Raw genomic sequence first — 23,479 nt, 5'->3', positions numbered from 1 at the left:
CAACCTAAATGATTCTATGATTCTAATCTGTAGATTAAGACAAATGCTTCTATGGTCAGATAGATGCATTAAACCCTGTGTGAGTTGTAAATAATGGGAATACCTAATAAGTCACTGTGCTGTCCTCAGTTTTCTGGCGTGATGACTCTGTATTAAATCCTACTGAAGTTTCCACTTGGGATAGAAGGGAAGCTGCAAAAATCAATACCATCCAGAGGATGCAGGCTGCTGCCAGAGCCAGAAGAGGTGTAGCTGAGCCAAGTGGACGGCAAATGTTTACTGAGCTGTGCCTTTTTAACAGAGCTCGGCCACAGCACCGTGCTAGTAAGCCAGGCTGTCCTGACTGCAAACTAGCTGACCTGGGCCTGGCTCGAAACTGGGTGGTGCTGCGTCATGCGGCTGACCACATCTCACTGCAGTCTTAGCGCTTGCTACGAGGGAAACGAATCCTTGCTCTACCTCTGAACTACACTGCATTTAATTTTTTTCTTCTGTTACTCTGATTTATTCCCCATTGTGTTTAACCAGAGCTTCATGTTCCTTTATCAGTTTTTAGGCAGCTGACTTTCTGATATGGCTGTAGCTAGCTATTGTGATCTTTCATTGAGTCTCTCGTGGATAGCTCTGCTTGCTTTCCAGCTTCTGACATCGCCCTTCAGAAACAGTCCTTTCAGTATTGAGATAGAGATATATATATATTAAAAAAATAGATAAAGGTGCAGCTAGACCCTAATAAGCATTATTAGCATCTTTCCGTCTGAATGCTGTGAGAATCTCAACCCCAATTTTGACCCTGAAGGTAGGTGGCTCCACTGCTGGCAGGCAGGATGTGGCTGGCTGTTCTGTTCCACTTAGACTTAGCACTTCTGCCACTGTTATTGTGTATTGATAAAGTACAGTAGTGTGCAGCCTGCCAGAGATGTTTGAGAAGTTTATCAGGCTCTCAAGGAAAAAGGTTCACCACCTGTGATATACCTAGTCAGAGTGGCCTTCACAGAGATTTGAGGGGGAAGAATGGGCAGTTGGGTGTTCAAGAAAGGGGAAAATGGACCTGATATGTTCCTCAAGTGGTTAAATCTGTTTTGTTCTTGGCCCTGACACAGTAACAATTATTTCTGGTATTTACTGATATAGAACACAAATATGAAACTTGAATTAGTGGTGCTCTTAGCTTTATAACTTGGTTATTTCAGGGACTGGTGTCTAGAGGATGGCAGTGCAGACAATATGAATACCAACTGACAGGCTTTTTTTTCTTTTCAGTTACACATGGGAAGCAATTGATGTAGACAAACATGTGCTTTATAAAATAAACTTCTGTTTTGGTGTTGAGGAGTGTGGAAGATCAAGTGCAGTCTGTGCGTATGACATCAATAAGAAGACCTATCTGTCTGTAGGTAAGTAAACAAGTATCCTTCCTCATAAGTAGTTCAGAGTCATGTTAATGGATGGTCTTACAACTACTGCAAACTTTGACATATTAGCAAAGATTTTTTTCTTCTCAGAACAGTGTAAAACTTCATTCTGTTGTAGAGTTACTGGGGAGATTTGGGAAGACATGATCTGACTGCAGATAATCACTTCACAGGACAGTGAAACTTACCTTATGGTCTAGCTAACTGTACTCTAGTGTGAAACTGTGCAAGGCTATCTCAAGCAGAAATAAGTGCATCTACCTGTGGCAGAACCTGCACTGTTCACAGCGTTGTTTGAAGCTTGATACTGAACACAGGATAAAGCTTGAGTTCTAGCTCTAAACTATACCATAGCCTAGCGTGATGTTACATCAGCTCTTTGTTCAGAGTCAGGTTACTCTCTGTAATGCAATCTTAGAGTATTCCTAAGCTTCTGGCTGTTGTCTTTTAAGTTGTTACTCACAGAACAGAAGTCAATTACATGATTACATGCAATCCTCTGTTTTTGGTTACACTTGTCAAATCTGGTGGCTGCTTCAGTAGTTCGCAGATGTCCTTGGTATCCTGAGGAGTGGTGGACTTCTGCATGCTGATCTAAATATGAAACTGGCATATTCCTATACACGTGCTTGCACATGGTTTCATCAATCACAAGCAGCTTGTGCTCTGAACAGTATTTGTGTGCTTATTTTCATCAATGCATGTCGCTTTCAAGGTTGCTTCTGTGCTTCAGCTAATGAAAAGATAATATATGAATACTGATGAAGAGGTTTTCTGATAGTTGACTGTTACTTCTAATAGAATAAAGCAATAGCTTTCTGAAGAGTAGTATCTCTTCAGACTCTTAGTCCTGCAGATCTGAAGTCTGAATCTAACATGCTTGCCAGTCTTGCTTTCCATTGGCAGACAGCTCTTAAGAGAAGCTATGAGTCTTCAGTAAAAGTGTTTGAGCTTGAACTACTGGAAGATGGAGAGGAGAAAGATGATTCTCGCCTGCATGCAGATGCGCAGTAGCTAGTTAATCTCCATTCTCCCCACCTCTCTCCATTTACTATAGAGATACTTTGGTTTCAGGCTGTGGTCAATCAGCGCTTTTCAAACAAACTAATAGTGTTGCGACCCAGGCTTATAAAATCACTGGGTGCATGAATAAAAGTATATCTCTGTTCATGGCTGCATGTGGTTTTTTTATGTAGTGCAGTATATCCAAGCTCCAGAGTTTTCTGGGGTGACTGGTTAAATGTATCTGAGTTCAAACTGCAGTTGTATATAGTAGCAACTCCTACTCTGAGGAGCGTGACATCTGAGTAGACCGCTGTTAATGTGGACGCTGTTAATGTGTTTAATTCCTAAAATGTACAGCTTTGATGTGGGTCTCAACTTATATGCAGTTGAGGCTTCAGTTGCCTGTGGATTACAAAAGGAAGCAGCATCCGGGCATCTGTTTTCACATGCTTTTCTGAGTGAGCCTGGAATGTGGCAGGTTGAGGAAGCCTGTTGTCCCCAGGAAAGTGTGAGACCTAGAGAGGCTTGTGTAGGTTTTGTTCCACACCTCTTGTGGAAAGAGGAAGGGAGAATAGAGCTGGGTGATGACCATGAGCAGCATCAAATATTCCACTGTATGCAAACCTTGAGTGTCTTACTGCCTGACTGCTACTGGCTGGAAGAGGATTTGGCAACAATCATAACTTGGTCTTGCAGAGGCTGTTTGAACTGATTCTCGAGGGTTAAGCCACAAATCCTGTTCAAGTAAGATATGTTTTTAACCACCCTGCAATAAATTAAGAAATCAAGGCAGTGCGGTTAACATCAACATTGAATTTTGCGTTATTTTATTGATCAAATTGTCTAAGTTTTTGTCTTGTTTATGGTAAGTCTGAGGCTTACTAGTGATGCCTGCCATGCTTCATCGTACTGCCTCTAGTTGCATTGGAGCTTCAGCACCATCACACTGAGTTGAGATCATGCTAATGGATTATCAAACCTCTTAAAAAAAAAAAAAAAAAAGAAAAAATAGTCACTGTTAATGAGAAAAGAAGAATCTCCTTAATCCACATCTAGGCAGGTGTAGAATCCTACTGTAGATTCCAGTTACCTGGAAGCTAAGCCGCATACCAGTCTTCAAACAGTCCAGCTGATATGAGATTAATTGTATGCCAAAGCTGAGTGTAGCTGAAGGGCTTTGAGCTGGGGAAGAAGGGCAATTTGCCAGCTGATAAACTTCGCTAAGTTGTAAGATTTCTTCAAATCATTCTTTCAGAAAGAAGCTTTCACTGCAAACAATAGTTTTGCTTTTAAATAACAGCTATGCAAGAGGTAACAGCTATAGAGCTGGTTCTGTTTGTTGATCCCAGCTTTGACAGGGGGTAAGACCGTATGCTCTGTGGCTGTGATCAGTCTGTGTCCAAGGGAAGCCTTGTGGCTGATGTTAACTGTGTGTCAGTGTGATATACTGACATGGGGTGCTGAGACCCCAAAGGCCTCTCCTAGAAAAAGCTCTTCAGCTTCATTGATGGACCTTGGAAGTTTTCAAGGTGTAGGCAAATGCTTAGTTCTTGAACGTTGGTGAGGATGGAAATGACGTGGTACTTATTTAACTTAGTGTGACGCCTAGTGACTCATGTGCCATTTAGTTGAACTACTACTAAAATTAAAAGTGCAAATATTACCATAACTGTTTGTTAACCTGAGTGGTGAAACGTGCGCTTTGTCCAGCTGTAGTAGAAGGACTGAACATGAAATGATAGCTGCCACCTAAATGCCCCCTTCTTCTGGACAATTGATTGGATGTCTTCCATGATTGCCTTTCTCCTTCCAAACAGCTGAACAGATAAAGAAGTCAATGAGTAAAAGGTGTTGTGGGCAGTGCAGATACTGGTTTAGCACAACTGTGTAATATGAAGTATCTGGTGCTAATTTTTGTGAGCTGTACTAGCTGATTTTAGTATGTTACTTTGTGGAAGGAATGCATCTCTAAAGTCGTGAAGAAATGTGTGATCATTGAAGAGAGAGCTTGATGTTATGGTAAAGGTGGTTGCAGAACTGGTGCTCTGGAAGGAAGCTCGTGGGAAGCTGATGGTGTGAGGGGATGGTTCATGAGACTACTTGCTCTGTGAGCAGGGATGGGAGGAGTCATGTGCCACTGAAGACATTCTTGCTAAAACTTTTAGCAAGTTCCCAAACTAGTTTTAAGCATGCAAAGAGGAGCAGAGCATGCATATTGGCCTGTAGTAAAAAAGATGTACTGACTTGATTTTTCTTGAATATCATACTAACGCTTACAGAGCATTGAGGTAAGTCGTCAGATGGTGCTGCCATAAGTTCTCTGCTAAGTTGGGGCTTAAAATTGTGTACATTTATAACCAGAGAGTTTTTAATCATGTGTGCATATTGTTACTATACGCAGCTCTTTTGACTAGAAAGTTGTGTTGGCTTCCTTCTGCTAACCTAGGGAAGAAAAGAGGACACTTTGCCAACATCTTGTAAACAATGATGTGATAAATAGAAATCTTGCCCTCAAATGTAGGTTTTAGGTTTAAAAGGGCTGCATGGCACCTTTGTGAGCACCAGTGCTGGAAGTCTTAAAACCTGAAGATAGCCTTTTGATAACAAGAGTGCCAGGAAATATAAAAGGCATGAACCACTGACAGCCTCCAGGTGCCTGGAAGGTGGTACTGAACCGCAGTGATGGTAACATGCTCCAGTGTTTCAGGTTCTCAGCCTGTGCACATGCACGCATGTACAGGTTTAGTCTGCGTTGCCATTCTTCTGGGCTGGCACATCTCCACTCTTACCTTCCCTTGAGAAGGCGGAGGGTTATTGAACGGTCTGTAGTACTTGTCACGCTGGTTATACAGGGAGTGCTGTGAATGGCTGCTTAGGTATGAGCATCTTAGTGTGCCTTCCTGTAACGCAGTTAGCGTAAGCATATGCAGCGTGAATAGAAGAGCCCTGAGCTACTGAGGGGATGCTGTGTGGGTTAGCATCAAGTTTCCATTCAGACTGCCACTGTTTCAGCTTTACCTGCAAGTTTGGTGGCTATAGTCGCTTTCTCTCTGCTACAGTTCAATGCAACCGATGATCATCAGAAACAGTCACAAATGGATCTCTTCCCAGTTCCTTTGCAGGACTGCATTGAAAAATAGTGCTGGGGAACTTTTTGGAAAGATGCCAAACAGTGTCCATCAGTGGGAGAATCACTGGCAGCCTTTAACAGCCTTGAGTATGGGTGCCTGGAGTGGTGTTTCTGCAGAATATTGCCTTGACTGTATTTTTGAGGTTCTTGTACCCTCTTCCTGCCCAGTTTGCTTACTTCTGCTCCTTTTGCTCTCAAGGCTGTATTACTTGAGTGTAGTGTAGTTTTGCTTGCCTTGAGTGAGAAGATAACAAACTGGGCAAAGTTCCAACGAGTGTGTTTTTAAGATGAAACAACGTCTGGCCTAGGTGCAAAGCTGCTGTCTGCAGCAATTACAGATTTGACTTGCTTTCTCCCTAGTGTAGACATCAACAAAAATGTAAAGGGGGAAGGTGGTCAATACTCGCATTTTATAGCATTCTCAATAGTTCAACCCAAACTCTTTGCAGAATTAAAAGCTACGTATCGAAAATGGACAGGGTGGAGTTGGCATGCTAGATCTAAAAGGGCTTGATGCTTTGCAAACCAAAATAGATTTGAGCAGGAACATTTCAGTGGCCAGAGCTGATGCTCATCATGACTTGAAATGTGTTCCACCTTTCCCCTTCGTGTCAGGTGCTGGGGAGGAGAGTGATGCGCAGTGACACAGCACTGACCCCAGCCTTCATGCAGCATGCAGACTGTGCTAAAGGGGATGGGACCTGCTGGGGGACATGCACTGAGGCAGTGGATCTGTGTTCGGTTTGTCTGCAGGCAATGCCAGTACAGTGGCTGTGCCCAGGCACCAATGGGTTCTTCATTGAGTAGACTTAAGACTAAGATGTAAGCAGAGCCGGCAATGTGTGCACACAGCCCAGAAAGTCAACCGTATCCTGGGCTGCATAAAAAGAAGTGTGGCCAGTAGGTCGAGGGAGGTGATTCTGCTCTTCTACTCCACTCTAGTCAGACCCCACCTGGAGTATTGCCTTCAGTTCTGAGGTTCCCAGTACAATAAAGACATGGACCTGTTGGAGCAGGTCCGGAGGAGGGTCACGAAGATGATCAGAGGGATGAGACACCTCTTCTGTGAGGACAGGCTGAGAGAATTGGGGTTGTTCAGCCTGGAGAAGAGAAGGCTCCAGGGAGACCTTATTGCAGCCTTTCAGTACTTAAAAGGAGCTTCTAAGAAAGATGGGGACAGACTTTTTAGCAGGGCCTGTTATGATAGGACAAGGGGGAATGGTTTTAAACTAAAAGAGGGTAGATTTAGATGAGGTATAAGGAAGGAATTTTTCACAATGAGGGTGGTGAAACACTGGAACAGGTTGCCCAGAGAGGTGGTAGAGGCCCCATCCCTGGTAACATTCAAGGTCAGGCTGGAGGGGGCTCTGAGCAACCTGATGTAGCTGAAGGTCCCTTCCAACCCAAACCATTCTATGACAGACTCTCTCTCATATTGTGCCAATGCTATTTGTATAAATGGCTTAAAGGCTAAAAAGCTGATAAATAGAAGCTGGTGGGAGGAAGGATTGAATTGTGGTACTTGAAACTAGTTGGTAACAGTTTTCTGATGGAGTCCCTTGTTCCTAAGGCTAGTTTGTAGTAGCGCCTGCTGTTGGGCTTCTTAACATTCAAAGTGTTTGCTAAAAACCTTTGAGAAAGTAGAAGTGTGATTAGAGATATCAAACACTATCTTAACTTGGATCTGTCTTCCAAATCACAATAACTAGAAGGAAGGTCGTCAGCTGTGCTCTTTTCAAAGACTGTCTTCAGGTGGACTGGTATGTCTTGTGCTGCTCAGTGCTTGAAATTAGAGCCTGTCTGTCGAGCTTCTGTGAAGGCGCTGTATTATGATAACCCCTGTTTTCTGGGTTTTTTTTGTTTTGTTTTTAAACCCTAGGTGACTTAGGCTTGCAAAAAGTTTCTGAAACTCTTCTGGAACTCAACACTACACATAACTGCTTGCAGCAAGGCAGTCAGCACCAAATTCAAAGCAACATTAACTTCCTGTGTGGGAAAACACTGGTAAGTCTAAATCACGTGTTCTTATCTTCAATGGAAATGGCAAGTACTTCTAACTTGCTTTTTAACAAGACTTGCTGTACTCGTGGATGTACTAATTGCTGAGCTTCATAGCTTAAGGAAGAGCCAGTTATGTTTTAGTACCAAATTAAGGTCATTATCTACAGTGGCTTTCAAAATTCAGTCCCCATAGAAAAATAATTGCAGATCTGCAGCTTAGCGCTGATCACAGGCTCTTCTGGGTCTTTAATGTTTTTACAGGAATTGCACTCTAGTATTTCAATAGCATAATATGGAGGAATGAGTCAACAGTGTACAGGGTGCTGTAACAATGAGAGCTATTGTTTAAATGCTGGCTGTGCCCAAGCTGTGGACCTAGCATGGCTGTTTAATAGAACAGCATTGAAGAGAATGACTGACCTCTGTTATGGGCCAACGTAGCTGACAACAGTAAGCGTTAGGTTTTGTCTGCACGTAGCTGAACTAAGAGTGCTTACACATCTGGCTGGGCTTCTGGGGGAGTAGTTGCTTGTGAGAATCTGTTTAAAGTGTGAATGGAGATCCCCAAAAAGTTCCTAGGGGCATGTGTGTCTGCAGTTCACCTCCACGTGCTTTTGGAGTTACACCTTCCACACACTTAACTGATACCACAGCTTGGTATTCTGTACAGGCTGTGATCAGTTTACATATTTGTGTATCAGAGATAAGTACTTATTAGTGCCGCTGTTGGCACTGATGATGCCGTTGCACACCCCCTCTTGGAAATCTAGCCAATTCAAACAAAGTGCCAGTGCAGCAGAGATTTAAATGCTTCCTGTTCTGTTTCAGCAGATGACTCTTTAAACTAAACTAAAAATTATTGCTCAACTCCAGCTGTAACACCAGATCATAATGATCTTCAAACTTCTTCTAGTTAGCGTAGTTCTAACACCTGTTCTTCATGTGACCTAGTAAAAGGATTTTGCAATAGTGTCTGGAACAACTTGTTTCCAACACTTTTATGGCAGGCTTAAACGGAGAAGGAATCAGTTTAAATATGCTAAAGTGCTTCTAGCTGAGGTGATGGAGGGAGAATGGAAAAATCTTGAGATAGGTACAAATGTGTATAACATGAGCCTATAAAAATAAGTAGCTGAGATCAGAGGTATTCTTTCTGTGTAGCTGTCCTGGTTCCGGCTGGGACAGAGTTAACTTTCTTCCCAGTAGCTTGGGGGGTGTGCCGTGTTTTGGGTTTGGTGTGAAAGGAGTGTTCATGGCCCATTGATGCTTTGGCTGTTGCTCAGTGGTATTTGCACTGGGGGTAGCACAGCTGGGGGGAGCACAGCCGGGGTGGTGGACTCAGCTGGCCAATGGGGTATTCTATACCATGTGACATCATGCTCAGTATGAAAACCAGGTGGGGGGGGAGGGGCTTGCCCCTGTTCGTGACACACGGTCGGGGAGGCGGTGCCTTTATATTCTGTTACTGTTGTTGTTCTCATTGTTATTATTACTGTTCTACTTTGTTTTATTTCAATTATTAAACTGTTTTTATCTCAACCCGGGAGCTTTCCTACTTGTGCCCTCCCGATTCTCTCCCCCATCCCACTGGAGGGGGGTGTGAGTGAGCGGCTGCTTGGGGTTTATTTGCTGGCTGGGGGTAAACCACGACAGTAGCAGAAGAGATTGCTAATCAGTCTTCTTTGTAGGATAAGAGACAGGAAACTGGTAAACCATGCATTGCTTTGCTGTTCATCTATTTATACACATTTGCATTGGTGTTTTCCTTTCTAGTAACTAGATGTGACTGGTGCTTCTGCCAATATCAATTGGCGTAGTGAGTGCTTCTAAAAGATGTAGTACAATTACTGCATATTAGGACTGGCACATGTTAATTTGAGAATTGGTGCATATGCAGACTGAGAAGGATTTGGCACCCTGCATCTTCCTGAGTTTACCAACAAAGCTATTAAATAACAAACTCGCTGTTAACAAGTGCTATTAAGAAAGTGTATGCCTACTCTGTGACATGCTGTATTCTGTTTTTCTTAATCTCTTGAATGAACTTCTTGCTGTCTGCAGATGTAAAATAAAACTGAAGTCTGTTTTTGAAAGAATTATTTTTTCTCCTTTAAATAGGGTACCCCTGAATTTGTAACAGCAACAGAGTGTGTGCACTATTTTGAATGGAGGACCTTTGTGGCTTGCAAGAAAGACTTGTTTAAACCTGTGAAAGAGGTAATCTATGATTCTATCCACGCAGAAGTTACTCTTCACACATCTGGCAATTTTACTCTAACCACCTGCCCCCACCCTAAACGAATCCCAACAACCTCCATAGACCTAACTTTTTCATAGGCATATAAAGCATCTGTTGGAAGTGGGTGGAGCTGAGAATTTTAAATAACTCTTCAACCTTTTTTGTCATCTGCATGGTTGTTTATGTAAAACTCTTCTAAAGGTTAGTGCAGAACAGTCTAACTCTGGATGCGTCATTTTAGTCAGCATGTCTAGCTTTAAGTCTAGTTTTAAGTATTTGAGCTTCCAGAAGTAAAAACCTTTTCCACATATTAACTTGGCTTTATATATACCTGTTCATAACTTCTCCCTACTTGTGTAGCATGGATTGCATGTAATTTTTTGTTGTTGTTCCAGGTCCCTTGCTATGTGTTTGATGAAGATTTGAAGAAACATGACTTGAATCCTCTCATCCAAGTTTCAGGACACTACTTGGTGGATGATTCTGATGATGATTCCTTGTTCATAAACATCTGCAGGGACTTAGGTGTGAACACTTGCTTGTGTCACCCGTCGGTGTATAAATTTCTAGTAGTGTGGTTCTTTCCCAGTGCCTCAGTTGAGGTTGTCCTATGACCAAATATCAGTATTTTAGAACTTGCACTATTGTTTCAAGCTACTTTTGATGATTTGAAGGCTGCTTTCTGTGAAGCCAAGTCTTACTCTCCAACTGTTGCAGTGTTCAGAGATATGCCCCTTCTGGATGGGCAAGTACTGTTAGAGAAGTTGACTTAAACTGGACTGAGTGGAAGAGCTCAGCTTGTCTTGTAGCTGCTTCTGTTTGCTGCCAAATAGGACCGAGATGGTTCATAGCACTTCATGTGCTCTAAATTTATTACTTTGGACTCCAACTGGGGCTGTTGCTTAGTTCCAAGTGAGTGTCCTGAGATGCCTCTAAAATGGTGTTTAGGTGCTTGGGTAAGTAATGGTGCATGGCTAGCACTTTCGTGTCAGTTGGGAGCTGCATATGTAAGGAATTAAACCAGCAAAATCACTCATTTGATACTTGCTGAAAAGGCTCGTTTAGCTGTATCCTCCCACTGTGTTTTTTACTCTGCAGTTAAATATGTATTTTGTGCCCCTGTTAAGGATTTAATACTTCTAGTTTTAGTGGCAGGTCTGTTCTTTTAAAAATCCCATTAGTCTGAAACTTCTTGCTGACAGCTTTGAGTAAGTTGGTTTGTAAGAAACAAAGGGGAAAAACCTTCCCTGTGAGGAAGGGTTATCCATTACTTGGTATCATTTTGGTGTTGTGGGAAAAAAAAAAAATACTAGGCACATTTCTAGAAGTTCTCAAAGCCCTACGCATCCAGCAGCTGTACTAGCAACTGGAAACTAGCTGCAGTCAGCCGGAATTTTTATGAATTTACTGTCCAAAAACAGGGCAGCATGAACTTCCCCCTGTATATCGCAAGAACTTCACATTTTGTCTTGCCAGTTTCACATTTTAATGTAATCCGTTTTAAAGTTATTTTTAGAAAAGGATAAAGCAATGAATGGTAAGTGAGCCCACAGATAAAATGGCAAGATACTTCAGGTAGAGCGGGGCTTAGAAACTGAGTCCTATATTCTGTTTTCTATATTCTATAACAGGAAGTTCAAGTGAAGAGACCAGAAACTGCCCTGCTGGCAGTGCTGCTTGCTTGTTACACGAAGGTCAGGCTTATGATGTTGGCCGTCCACAGGAACAACTGAAACTTCATGACAAAGACAGGTATGTAATTTTCGTGGTGATACTTCTGTGAATGCTTCTCAGTCATCTGGGCTGGAAAAAGCAGTCTTGGTAACAGGTGCATCTTCTAAAACTTATACCACTTAGATTTTGAAGCATTGGCAGGAAAAATTTCTTCAAATACTGGCAGGGCAGAGTCTTTCAGGCATCCTGTTGTACTGCCATAACAGATCAAATTTTCTTCTTCATTGTGAAAGACTCCTTTTTACAGAATTGCAAAACTCTCAGAAGCGAGGGATGATTACTGCTGTCTGCCCACAAGCAGAAGAGTGAGATTTGACCCCATCTGCCTACTGTCTGAGGGCCCACAGGGTAAATGCACGTGGCTCTCTGTGGGTTTACACACTGTATTTGGCTCACTCTACTGCGCGGGAGTACTTTAAAAGTTGATGGATGTTGCTCCTCTGTATTTTTGCATTAATGAGTTCTTTAGAGAAGAAATAGATAAGCAATGCAAGACTTATTGTTCTGGGTGGTGGCAGAGCTGGGGCTAGGAGGAACTGTTTCTTTGCTGCCTCTGTTCTGTTCGTTGCCTTTTGTGCTGGAAGTGTAGCTTGAAAGAAAAAAAACACAACCAAAAAAAACCCCAAAACCAACAACAACAAAAAACACACCAAAAAACCACCCAAACAACCCAATGTGCCTCATGGGACTTAACATGCTGATCTTTCTGAGCTTCAGGTCATCTAAGCCTGCTTACCTTGCCTGTAGCTTCAATAGTACCCTGTTGACTTCTGCAGTACTCATTATCTCAGATGCAAGCTGAAGAAAACAAGCAGTATAAACCAGGTTAATAACAGGGTTATTTCAGTGACAGGGTTGTGGGTTTTCTTTTGGTTTACGAAGGAAGTTTAGTCCTTCGTTGCAGGGCTTTTCCCCCAGCATGAAACAAGTGGCTGAAGTGTTCTGTACCAAGGCAGAAGCTTACATCTGAGGAAGTGTAAGCTTTTCTCACATTAAAGTGCAACTAGTACTCTCTAAAAGTGCTTCGCGAGAAAGCTTTATCTTATCCCTGCTAGGATTGAAGAGCTCATGTAGAAAATTCATTTTATGTCCTCAATCAGACTAGGGTGGCCTGGGAAGAGAGTAAGATGATTGTATATCTGTGTCCTAAGGTATAGAGAGGCCAGTTAGAGCTGTGGCTAACCTGAAGCCAGGCTGTCACCCCTCTGTGAGCTGCTGTATTCTGCCTGTTAGATTGTATAGAACAGTAATGCTTAGTCGGGAAGTTGTGTTGCTCTCGTTTTCTCGTCCAAGTAATCTTGCCATTTGTCTCTCCCTGTCAGATAGATACCATGTTTCATTCTCCTATTCCTGCCTTGTCTGATCTGTCCCAGTTGCTTGCTCCTGTCAATTTGCTAATGAGTTTGTCTTGCCTTTAATTCTGGGGACAGAATGGAAAGAGATTATACATACAGAGGTGGTAAAGTATAGGAATGTGGTAAAGGAATGTGGTAAAACATGAGTGGTTATTGCTTCCAAAAGCTGCAAGAGTGTTTATCCATTTGCTCTCCAGCAGTCTGAGAGCAAAGCTAGAGCGTTCTTGTGACTATCAGCCAAATTACCGCTACAATACAGGCTACAAGGCATTGAGCATAGTCTTAACTGGGGTGCAAGAGGATGCTGTATTAAGTAATTTTGCTGGGACTGTCTTAATCTCTATTTTGGTTAACTGTAAGGTTGAAGACCTCCATAAAAATAATCTTTCAGGAGCAGGGCTACTTTGGTATACCCTGCCTGAGTATCTAGCAAAGGGCAGATATTCTTTCAAAAATGTCTTGCTTCTATACAGTGCGTAGTGTCTTAATTGTATTCCATTGTTTTCCATTTTCTGTTTCTAGACTGGTACTGAGTTATGAGAGAATATATGGTGATGAAGAAAAGCCAGAGTTCTGCCTCAGCCATAACCCAGCAGTGACGATCACTTTTGTGTGCCCATCAAAGAGGGGAGAAGAGGTAACTTTGCTGTTTTAGTTTGTGTTAAATGTTGTTCTTTAACTTTTGTGTGCAATATCTTTCATTTTTGTTGAAGGCTGAAGGGAACAGAAATCCTCCTGGTTTGCAGCTTGTGGAGAGTGTAGGAATCTAAATAAATTCTAGAAGATTTTGTGAAGAATAGAAGAAATAAACAAGAACTTGAATAGAATTTTCCCAGGGGTGTGTTCTTTCTTGTTTTGGTGAATTTGGTTGTCCTTTTCTGGATTCAAAGCTTTCCTCTGAGAGTAGAACAGAACTAGTACAGTGTTAATTCTTGGCCCAGAGCTCTGCTTGCTCATGAGCACTCTTCCATCATCAGTCAGGCTAGGCATGCTTACAACTGTTGTCTGTTACTTGTTTCTTTATTAATCTGGCCTTCCTCGGGGAAAAAAATGTAGCTAGCAAATGTTATTGCATGGCAAAAGTCTGTCATTTACTAAGCAGGCTCATGAACTCCTATTACCTTAAAGTAAAATTTGTAGTGTTAAGCAGTTTTTGCAGGACACAGTTTTAGCCTAGCTTCAATGCAGTATGATGATCACTTTGATGTGATGTCAGGTAATCTCAGCCACCCACACTCCTTAAATTGGGCCAGAGTGGCTATTGCTAATGTTCTGCCATTTCATATCATGATGCTTTTGGTTGCAGAAGGTTACTGAAGGAAGAACTCTCATCTGGCTAACTTTTGGTTTAATGTTTTGTCTCTCATCTGACCTAGATAGGTACCATACTGCATCCTCATCGCTGCAGAAACAAACCATAGACCTTTCTCTACTGTCACTTTGTAATACCTCACTACAGCTATGCACACATGTAATATGAATGCTAATGTTACTTGTGCCTGTAACTTATCTGATACTTTACCTGTGTATCTGCCTGTTGTTTTAGTGGGTGGCAGAAATACAGATTTACGAAACAAGGTGAGCTTCTAAATGTTTCACTTTAAAGTGAGGAAAAACAAGAGTACCCCTTCTCCCAGAGGTGCAAAAATATTTCACTACAGAAAATGCATCCGACGAAAGTGTTGGCTAAAGGATTCTCAAACGTCTTTCAGTCTTGATTTGGACTGAGGGAATCAAAGTTGCTAAAACATCAGTGTTTAAGAGGCTGCTTTGCTTTCGGAGAACACTTGATCTCTGCTCTCTTCTTTGAGGACTCCTCTGAGACAAACACAATCCAAGCTGTGCTTAGCAATTTGGGCTCACCTATCTCTGCTTTTGCCAACATGTTAAGGAAAAATGCTTTTTAATGTGCTGTTACTGCTGCTGATCTTCTGCTAATGCCTGATACTTTACCTCTGTTTAGACTTCTCCTTTGCCACATCATTAATAAGAGCTGTTTTACTTTCTTCTCAACACCTATTTCTGAGAGGCCAGAGACAATGTTTGCAGCTGTTAAGCAATTTACAGGTGAAGTTAGTCATTACTGACCCTAAACGAATGTGTTACTGTTGCTTTAAAGATTATATTTCAAATAAGTCTCTGTACTTGTAATTTAAATTCTGTTCACTTCTGTATCAGAGTGCAGGTCCCAAACTCACAGCAAAAACAAATTGCCGGTATGAAATTGAGTGGATTACTGAGTATGCCTGTCACAGGGATTACCTGGAGAGTAGGAGCTGTCTTCTGACTAATGAGCAACATGATATCTCCATTGATTTAAGACCACTTGCACAATTTCCAGGTAAGCTCACTATTTTTCTTGTGTGGTGTGACTAGCCAGTTTTCCAGTTCTGTGTTTAGAGACAGGAAAAATGTCCTGTATAGATATTTGGTTTTTTACATCTGTTCTGCTGTGGTTTAGAACACTTTTCTTTTTCTTACTCATTCAGATTATGTCACACCATATTTAGCCAAAGATGACAAAGAGGAGTATTACTATTACTTGAATGTATGTGGGAAAACCACTGCAGGTAACTGCAAGGATGACATAGAATACATTTCATCTTGCCAAGTAAAATCTTCAAGTAACCAGCAAAAAGTGGCAGGAAGATTTGAGAACCAAACTCTAAGGTGTGTAAAGGCTCTTTAGCCCTGTTAACTTGTCTGAATGACTGATCTTTGTTTCCTAATTTGATGCCCTTATTTGTCATGTAAGCAATATTTGATACAAAGTGCAAGTATTTTTGCTCAGTTTTGTATAGAAAAACAACAGTGTACCAGGATAGCATTAGCAAACGAAGGAGCAGATGGGATTGGTAGGGGCTGTTGCCTAGACAGGGAAGAAACTTTCATCGACTTTGGTGTCAGAATTGCAGATTGTGCTGTGTTGCCTCTTGCCCTCCTTGAGTTTTGCATGTAAAGTGGCATCAGGATTGGATGTTTTAGAAGCTGTCTTGAACAAGAGGGCATCTCTGCTTCCTTTGCAAGAGCATGCATTAATCATATCCAAGACTGCTGAAGTCCAGGATTTTGTGTGTGTGGTTTTTTTTTTTATTTTAAGAACTTCAGGATTCCCAAGTGGCATACTGGGACAATAGTTTGCATGAGATTGCAAAGCAGAGATTATTCACCTAGGTATGGTCTTCCATTCTGTCTGTAAGCACATGACAGACTTGTTGGAGCGATCTTCCAGGAAGTGTGACTTCTTCCAACTGCAAAAATAGCCATGCGATAAACTAATGGGAACAGATATTCCACCTTTGGAGAAGAGGAGGGTGAGGGGCGACCTCATTGCGCCCTACAGCTTCCTGAGGAGGGGAAGTGGAGAGGGAGGTGCTGATCTCTTCTACCTGGTATCCAGTGATAGGACGCATGGGAATGGTTCAAAACTGCGCCAGGGGAGGTTTAGACTGGACATTAGGAAGCATTTCTTTACTGAGAGGGTGGTCAAACACTGGAACAGGCTTCCTAGAGAGGTGGTCGATGCCCCACGCCTGTCAGTGTTTAAGAGGCATTTGGACAATGCCCTTAACAACATGTTTTAACTTCGTCAGCCCTGAATTGGTCAGGCAGTTGGACTAGATGATCATTGTAGGTCCCTTCCAACTGAAATAGTCTATTCTAACTGAAAGCACAGATATTCTATTCTATTCAAAGCTGGAATAGCTTTAGAGCATTCTTTAAACTATATACAAATTCATGAGAAGTAACCAGAAAAATCAGCGGATGCAAGCCTTTGTTGCAGTAGAAATGTCAGTATTAATGTTGAACAAGCATTTGTTTTCCCTTTGAGTGAGACAATTATTAAATAAACAAGAGTGTGGCTTCTTTTATGTGAAGAATACTGTGTGATTGTGTCTGATCCCATGTTTCTATCTAAAACTGACTTTTTACTCAGATATTCTGATGGGGATCTCACTTTAATTTATCCGAATGGGGATGCATGTAGTTCCGGCTTTCAGAGAATGACTGTCATAAACTTTGAATGCAATGAAACAGCAGGTGAGTTTAACAAGCTGTGATGACTGTGCTCAAGGTTTGACATCTGTGCTTGCTAATAGAATTTATGTTCAAAGGAATGCATGCTTTGAGCCACAGCTAACACAAGGAATAAATATTGTTAGAGTAAGCACAAATTTCTATGGCTGGCAGGATTGTTTTGTGCTGTGTAGTAGCACTGCTATTCTAAATTTACACTGATGATTAATAATATTGAGGTGTAAAAGAGCCTCACTTCTTAGTAAAAAAAAAAACAACACCTAACCAACCAAAAAAAAAAAAACAAACCACAAACGCAAGTCCTGTTCAGCAAAAGGATTTTTATCTTCCTTGCTCATTGTTAGTCCTCCTTGCTTTTCTCCCCTTCCCCCACTGGAAACCTAACATCTGTTTATCCATCTTCGTTTTAAGGTAATGATGGTAGAGGAACTCCAGTGTTTACTGGTGAAGTGGACTGCACATATTTTTTTACTTGGGGTACAAAATATGCATGTGTTAAAGAGAAAGAAGATCTTCTTTGCAGAGTTGCTGATAAGAGAAAACACTATGACTTGTCACCTCTGATCCGCAGTTCAGGTATGGCAACGAAAACTAGCTTTCGGTTACTTTTGTCCCGAGTTTATGTGTCATCTCTAGTGCAATTCTTTAGCTGAACATTAATCAGCTTTTGCATTTCTTAGTGAATTTCTGGGGTGCTGGTGTTCACTTCCCTTATCCCAAAGGAGTGAGTGCCTTATGAAAGTACCCACATCCATGACTGCCTTGGTTGCTGTCATCTTAAGTAGTTTTAAATGTGTGTCCTTTTTTGTGATAAAAGGCATTTTGGCATGGAGAGGCTAGAACAATTAAACCAGAAGACTTGTTCTTAACGACCCCTTGTATTTCAGAGTTAGCCCAGAACTGGGAAGCTGTGGACAGTAGCTTTTCGGAGGTAGGGAGGAAGCATTATTACATCAATGTCTGCCATAAAGTGCTGAAGAGAGGAGGAGCTTCCAGCTGCCCGGATGATGCTGCTATTTGCTCTGTAGGTGAGTCTTTTTGTTTGGTTTTTTTTTGTGTGTGTGGTTTTTTTGTTTGTTTTTGTTTTGGTTTTTTTTTTTAAGGCTCTGAAGGCTTGGCATTTCCTCTGCAAATGGAGTTGGCTGCCCTGAGTGCCTTCAGTTATTTGAGGAAACAGAAGTTAGGAGTACGTTTCTCTTGTGCTCCCAAAGACCCTAGAAGAAATGATGCAAGTAGTCTTTTCTAACTAAAGAATGGTATTACACTCTCCTCCAGGCTTTGTAGCATAGTTTTGGTGAGGTTAAAAACAAACTCCTAGTCATATGCTTTCTTAAGACTTTCCATTTGGCTAGTTAATATTCTCTTAATAGTGTAAACTTCACTTCTTTCCAGGGAAATAAAAGCGATGTATTTACTGTCTTTACAGATAAACAAAACAAGAGTAAGAATCTTGGAACATTTGTATCTTCTCCTAAAAAGGTTGGAGAAAATATTCAACTTACCTATTCAAATGGAGACAGCTGTGGTGGTAACAAAAAAATCAAAACTGTCATCACTCTAGTGTGCAGACCAGGTGAGAATATCCACACCCTGTTCTCTGATCCAGTTAAAAACTGGAGGTCATTTAATATGCCCAGGCATGAGTGCTAGATATTAGCATGTGCCTTTGTCTTTTATTTCCTTCTATGCAAAAGCTGAAGCATTGTGGTTTGTTTACTAGGATGATAGCAATGTAATTGCAGGTATTTACCTCCGTTCAAATTTTATACAAGTACTTTTTAAAGACCCTTGAGTAAGTCTCTTGAACTAAGATTCTCCCAAACATGATGAAAGTATGTTTAAGTGTTTAAAGCTCCACAAATACCTGGAAGCTATACAAAACACTTTCTATCCCTAGATTGTCTTGATGGGAGAGACTGGTTCTGAACTGAGATCAGATACTTTTACCTTCTTTTCCAATAAGTATGTCTTGTGTCTAAACTACTTGCAGTTTACGAAAAGCAGAAGCATTTGTAGAAGTTGTTAATGTTGTTCATCTCCATATAGTAGCCCACTAGTTTAACCATCTCCCAGGGAAATAGAAAACCTGTATTCCTCTATCTCAGCCTTAGAAAGCTGAATTCTCCAAGTGTGCTGGCTGTTAGGATCAGGTTATGCACTACTTCCTAATAAAGCTGTTGCTTTGTAGCAAAACACCAGATTTGTGTTTCAAAGCAAATATTTTTTCCAGGAGTGTGATAGTACTCAGGAACAGACCGAGCAGTGCATCTTCACCTCTGGGCTAAACTTTTATTCTGGGGAGGAGGATGCAAAGAATTTGTGCAAGGAATTTTTGGTTCTATTTAGTCCTCATTTTCAGAGGAGAGGTACTTTACCAGTTAATCTTGGTCTGCTGTTGGGGAGGAGTTAGCGTTCCTTAGGCTTAAATTCATAGTTCCTTTTGGCAGCCTGACTGTCTATATGTGTAACACATTGCTCTTGTGATACCAGGTGATCTAGAAAGTGCTCCAATCTTGATGTCTGAGGGTGTATGTTCGTATGCATTTGATTGGTATACTGCTGCTGCATGTGTCCTGTCTAAAACTGAAGGAGATAACTGTCAAGTCTCTGATCCTCAGGCAGGTATGTATTTATGTTCAGCAAATTGAAAGGTCATGAGGGATAGAACTTGTCAGAACTCAGTCACAACACTGAGTCCTTTTGATGTGCGAGAATAAAGCAAGTTCAGCCTAAGTCTAAGCACCCACAACATTTGAGCACAGCAGTTTCCGGCACATCTGTGTGGAAGTTCAGAACAGCACAAGCTTAATGTTCCCCTAATGTGTGTGGAGGAAAATAGGTGTAATGTGCATTTTACTGTAGTAAATATTTCTGTATAAGAAAACATGCTTCTAGTATGTCCAAATTGTTTCTGCAACAATAATTACATGGAAGGAGACTTACTCGGGGGGGAGTGAACTAGCTGTGTGACTGGTAGAATCAAAACCTGTGAGACATTAAACTGATAAAGTTTATTCCTTCCCAATTAGGCTTCTCTTTTGATTTAGCACCTCTGGCCAAGAAAAATGGGTACTATATAGTTAATACTACTGAATACTTGTTTTACATAAACATCTGTGGCAGTGTCCTAGATGAGTTGTGTCACACAAAATCAGCAGCATGCCAAGTAACACAAAGGTGAGTAACTAGTTCTGTTGTCTGTAATAGAAGATCTCTTGTTGCATGATGTGTTGTCTGTATATAACAGTGAACAATTTGTAAAATAATTACTGTGCTGCCTGTAATAGATTCAGGTAATTTGCATGTAAAATACTATTTGGTAGTGCAGTAATTATGCTGCCAGCTGTTTCAAGCAAAGCGCGCACACACACATAATCGTGCTTTTAAGATTGAATGAGTGTGTCCATTGCTCCCCCTTATGTTGCCCATAGGGACTGTAAGCTGTAGATTAACTGCTGCAGCTGTGTTAAGCCAACCCACAATTGGGATTCAGGGTCAGCTGGATTCCAAGAGCTGGCCTAAAGAAGCACTGCTATGCTCGGGATAAGTAATGGCTGCCTTATGCAGAGGTGGAGCCCAGAGCTTGCATGTTGCACTGTATTTCCATTACTAGACGTGCTGCACAGGCACAGTCTCAGTGTGTACTGCTACTCTAACGGCATCATTGCTGTTATCTTCTACAAGCTATGTCTGAGGCTGACCTGGAACCTGAAGCGTACAGATACTGTTGCTAGAGATGTGGCACAGTGCAAACACATGCAGCTGTGGTTGAGTTTGCTCTGAGTTACTCTCCAGCCAAAGAGAGTTCACTGCAGACACTAAAAACGTTCTTCAGGCTAGGTCTGATAGACCCAGTGTTAAGTCAGAGTAAAGAAACCCCCCGAACCAAAGCTGGTCCTGAGCTAAGGGCATATGAAGGCAGGTTTCTTCCCTTAGTGAGAAGACTTGCTGTTGTGCAGTGCTAGGTCTTCACTGTCCACATGTATTTGCATGGAACCAGTTTGAGCCCAGCATTACTCTGGAGAATGGGAACTTGATATTTTTGTTACTCCTCTAGAGAAGGGAGTGTTAAAGTTTTCTAGATATCTAAGCAAGGTACAACTTCCTTTCTTTTCCAAAAAAGGACATCTGTTCATGTTTTAAGTTTCCTTTTGGCAGTATTCTGTTCATCCTAGCTCACTTATATCTAGTCAACCTTACTTAATTATTTTGTCTTATTATGTCTTACATAAACTTACCTGTGTGCTTGCTACTTGTAAGACTTCTCCTAAAGAGAGAATTAATTTTGCATTCTGTTCAGTCTCAAAGCCTGCTTTTTCTTTTCTAGTAAGGATCAGTTTTGGAGTCTTGGACTGCCCAGTTCCAAACTTTCGTATTATGATGGTCTGATTCAGTTGACCTATAAAAATGGTACAGCATACAACGATGAGAAGAAAACACAGCGATCTACCCTTATAACTTTCCTGTGTGACCGTCAGGCTGGAATAGGTCAGCCTGAATATCAGGTAAGAAGTTCTATATGAAGAAGGGAAGGATATCCATCCCAAAACCCTGACAATGATTGGTGCTAGGCCAGTGCAAGCAGAGATTCATGGATGGAAATATCCAATATCTATAAAGCAGACTAAGAGAAATAGCTATTTCTCTTGGTATATATCTGCCTCCTGTTGCAGCCATAAAGCTTGTCTTGACCACTAAACAGTAAGCTGGAGCCAGGTTCTTACTTCACTCTTCTCTGGGCCATGTAATTACCAGTGCTTTCGATCATCTTATATTTCTAGCTGGAAAAAAAACCCAAACTGGCTGAGAAGTAAAAAGTTACAGGACTGTGTGTCCTGTAACACAGCAGACAGCAATTACATCACTCTAGTTCTGTTATTTTTGGTGAGTATTTTTGGTGACACAGCAAATGACAAGATCTACAACAAAACAGACCTACACAAATCAGTCTGAGAAGGTATATCCCAAAACCAAGGGGAAATAACAAGCTTAACATATAAAGGAGTAGCTGTGAGTTGCAAAGTATTCTGTGTGGAAAGCCTCACTGACCTATTCTGCTGTTTTTTAGGTGGAAGATAACTATACCTACAACTTCAGGTGGTACACTGAATATGCTTGTCCTGAAATGCCGCTGGAATGCGTTGTGACTGATCCCAACACCATGGACCAATATGACTTGTCAAGGTAGGAAAGTAACATATGCAACATAACTTGGCTATTGTAGTTTAGTGTTCTGGCTGATAGCTTAGCACTGGATGAAGTTGGTTTCCTGTGTCAACAGCACCAGAAACTTCATCTTAACTGCAAGTATCTTGAAATGAAGACAGTATTTCCCTCTAGTATATTGACTTGCCTCCTAAGATGTAAGTTGACTTTTTGGGATGGTTTTGGTTAATAAACTTACTACTTCATCAACTGTGCTCTACTTCCTAGGAGTATTCTTTTTAATTGTAACACTTAAAAATGAGGGGAAAAAGTTATTCTGAAATGCCTTACGGTTGCTCTGTTTTTTGAGACTGACAGAGAAAGCTAGAGAGAATCTGTGAAGAATGTGTGTTCTTAGCGTAGAACTTTCTCTTCCTGCTCAGCTTAGCAAAATCTGAAAAGAGAGGTGAAAACTGGTATGCCATGGATAATTCAAGACCAAGTGAGCGCAAGAAGTACTACATAAACGTTTGTCGACCACTGATTGCTATCCCAGGATGTGACCGGCGAGCATCCGTCTGTCAGATGGAATATCGGCATGATCATGTGAGTAGCCTTTCCATCCCAGCTCAGAGCTGGTTTGCCGGGTGAGATTAAGGGGTATGCAAGATAGGCACATGAATTCTGGCTTCTTTGTGCAAAATACAGTATTCTGTGTATCTGTAATGTTGGCATAATCATTGCAGAATGGTAGACCTCCTGTCCACCTCTTCAAAGACCAAAGCTTTAATTTTTACAAGTGTACCAATGTCATGTTTGACATGATTCTTTGTCCTGTGTTGCAGAGGCAGACAAACTGCATCTGTGTAAACTGCTGTGGTCTCAGAGACTGCTAGCATTGCTTTAGGAACAGGCTGCTCTCCTGGATATTCTGTCTTGCTTCTGGCTTGTTTTAGATTGAACTGTGGAAGAAATGTGTTTAAAGATTCTTTGTCACCCCCCTTTGAGCTCTCTTTGGCTTTGAGGAGTAGATTAGGCAGAAGTTGCTAAGCAAAAAAAAAAAGAGGTGGTGGTGGTTATGGGCTTCTACTTCTATATTTTCCTGAAGTGTAACAATTTATCATGGGACTGTTTGTGCTGACAGGCTAGATGGACACTTTGCCCAAGGCCTGGCTTCAGTGCTACTCAAAGGGGAGGTTGAACTAGAGGCTCACCAGCCTGTCCTAATTCCCTCTGTAAAATGGAGAGAACACCTTCCCTCCATACTGTTGAAGAGGATGTCCGAGTGACTGAATCTCTACATCACCATCGTGGCACTTGAGCTAAATGTTACTAGTTCCCTGTGCTTGCATTAGTCCTTGTTGTGTAAGGCTACTTACTTTACATGTGGAGACACGTTAGGGCTTCATTACTTCAT

At 41.5% G+C, this 23,479-nt stretch overlaps 1 protein-coding gene across 1 annotated transcript in view; it reads left to right on the top strand.

Moving 5' to 3' along the window:
• Positions 1–1,263: 1,263 nt before the first annotated feature.
• Positions 1,264–23,479, top strand: part of IGF2R (insulin-like growth factor 2 receptor) — a gene marked incomplete at its 5' end in the record, with an annotated part of 52,544 nt that continues 30,328 nt past the window's right edge. Inside the window, 17 exons of the mRNA XM_009576104.1 lie at positions 1,264–1,397; positions 7,430–7,554; positions 9,670–9,768; positions 10,186–10,315; positions 11,422–11,542; positions 13,402–13,516; positions 15,058–15,220; positions 15,369–15,549; positions 16,817–16,920; positions 17,329–17,493; positions 17,805–17,945; positions 18,344–18,490; positions 19,408–19,539; positions 19,947–20,094; positions 21,245–21,422; positions 21,986–22,101; positions 22,506–22,668. Of these exons, the coding sequence (XP_009574399.1) occupies positions 1,264–1,397; positions 7,430–7,554; positions 9,670–9,768; positions 10,186–10,315; positions 11,422–11,542; positions 13,402–13,516; positions 15,058–15,220; positions 15,369–15,549; positions 16,817–16,920; positions 17,329–17,493; positions 17,805–17,945; positions 18,344–18,490; positions 19,408–19,539; positions 19,947–20,094; positions 21,245–21,422; positions 21,986–22,101; positions 22,506–22,668 (2,362 nt within the window). The remainder of the gene's footprint in view (positions 1,398–7,429; positions 7,555–9,669; positions 9,769–10,185; positions 10,316–11,421; positions 11,543–13,401; positions 13,517–15,057; positions 15,221–15,368; positions 15,550–16,816; positions 16,921–17,328; positions 17,494–17,804; positions 17,946–18,343; positions 18,491–19,407; positions 19,540–19,946; positions 20,095–21,244; positions 21,423–21,985; positions 22,102–22,505; positions 22,669–23,479) is intronic.

This window comes from Fulmarus glacialis, unplaced genomic scaffold (genome assembly GCF_000690835.1).
Source record: "Fulmarus glacialis isolate BGI_N327 unplaced genomic scaffold, ASM69083v1 scaffold11394, whole genome shotgun sequence".
NCBI classification, from domain to species: domain Eukaryota; kingdom Metazoa; phylum Chordata; class Aves; order Procellariiformes; family Procellariidae; genus Fulmarus; species Fulmarus glacialis.
Note: the sequence above shows the minus strand (reverse complement) of the source record. Positions and strands in the feature narration are given on the sequence as shown.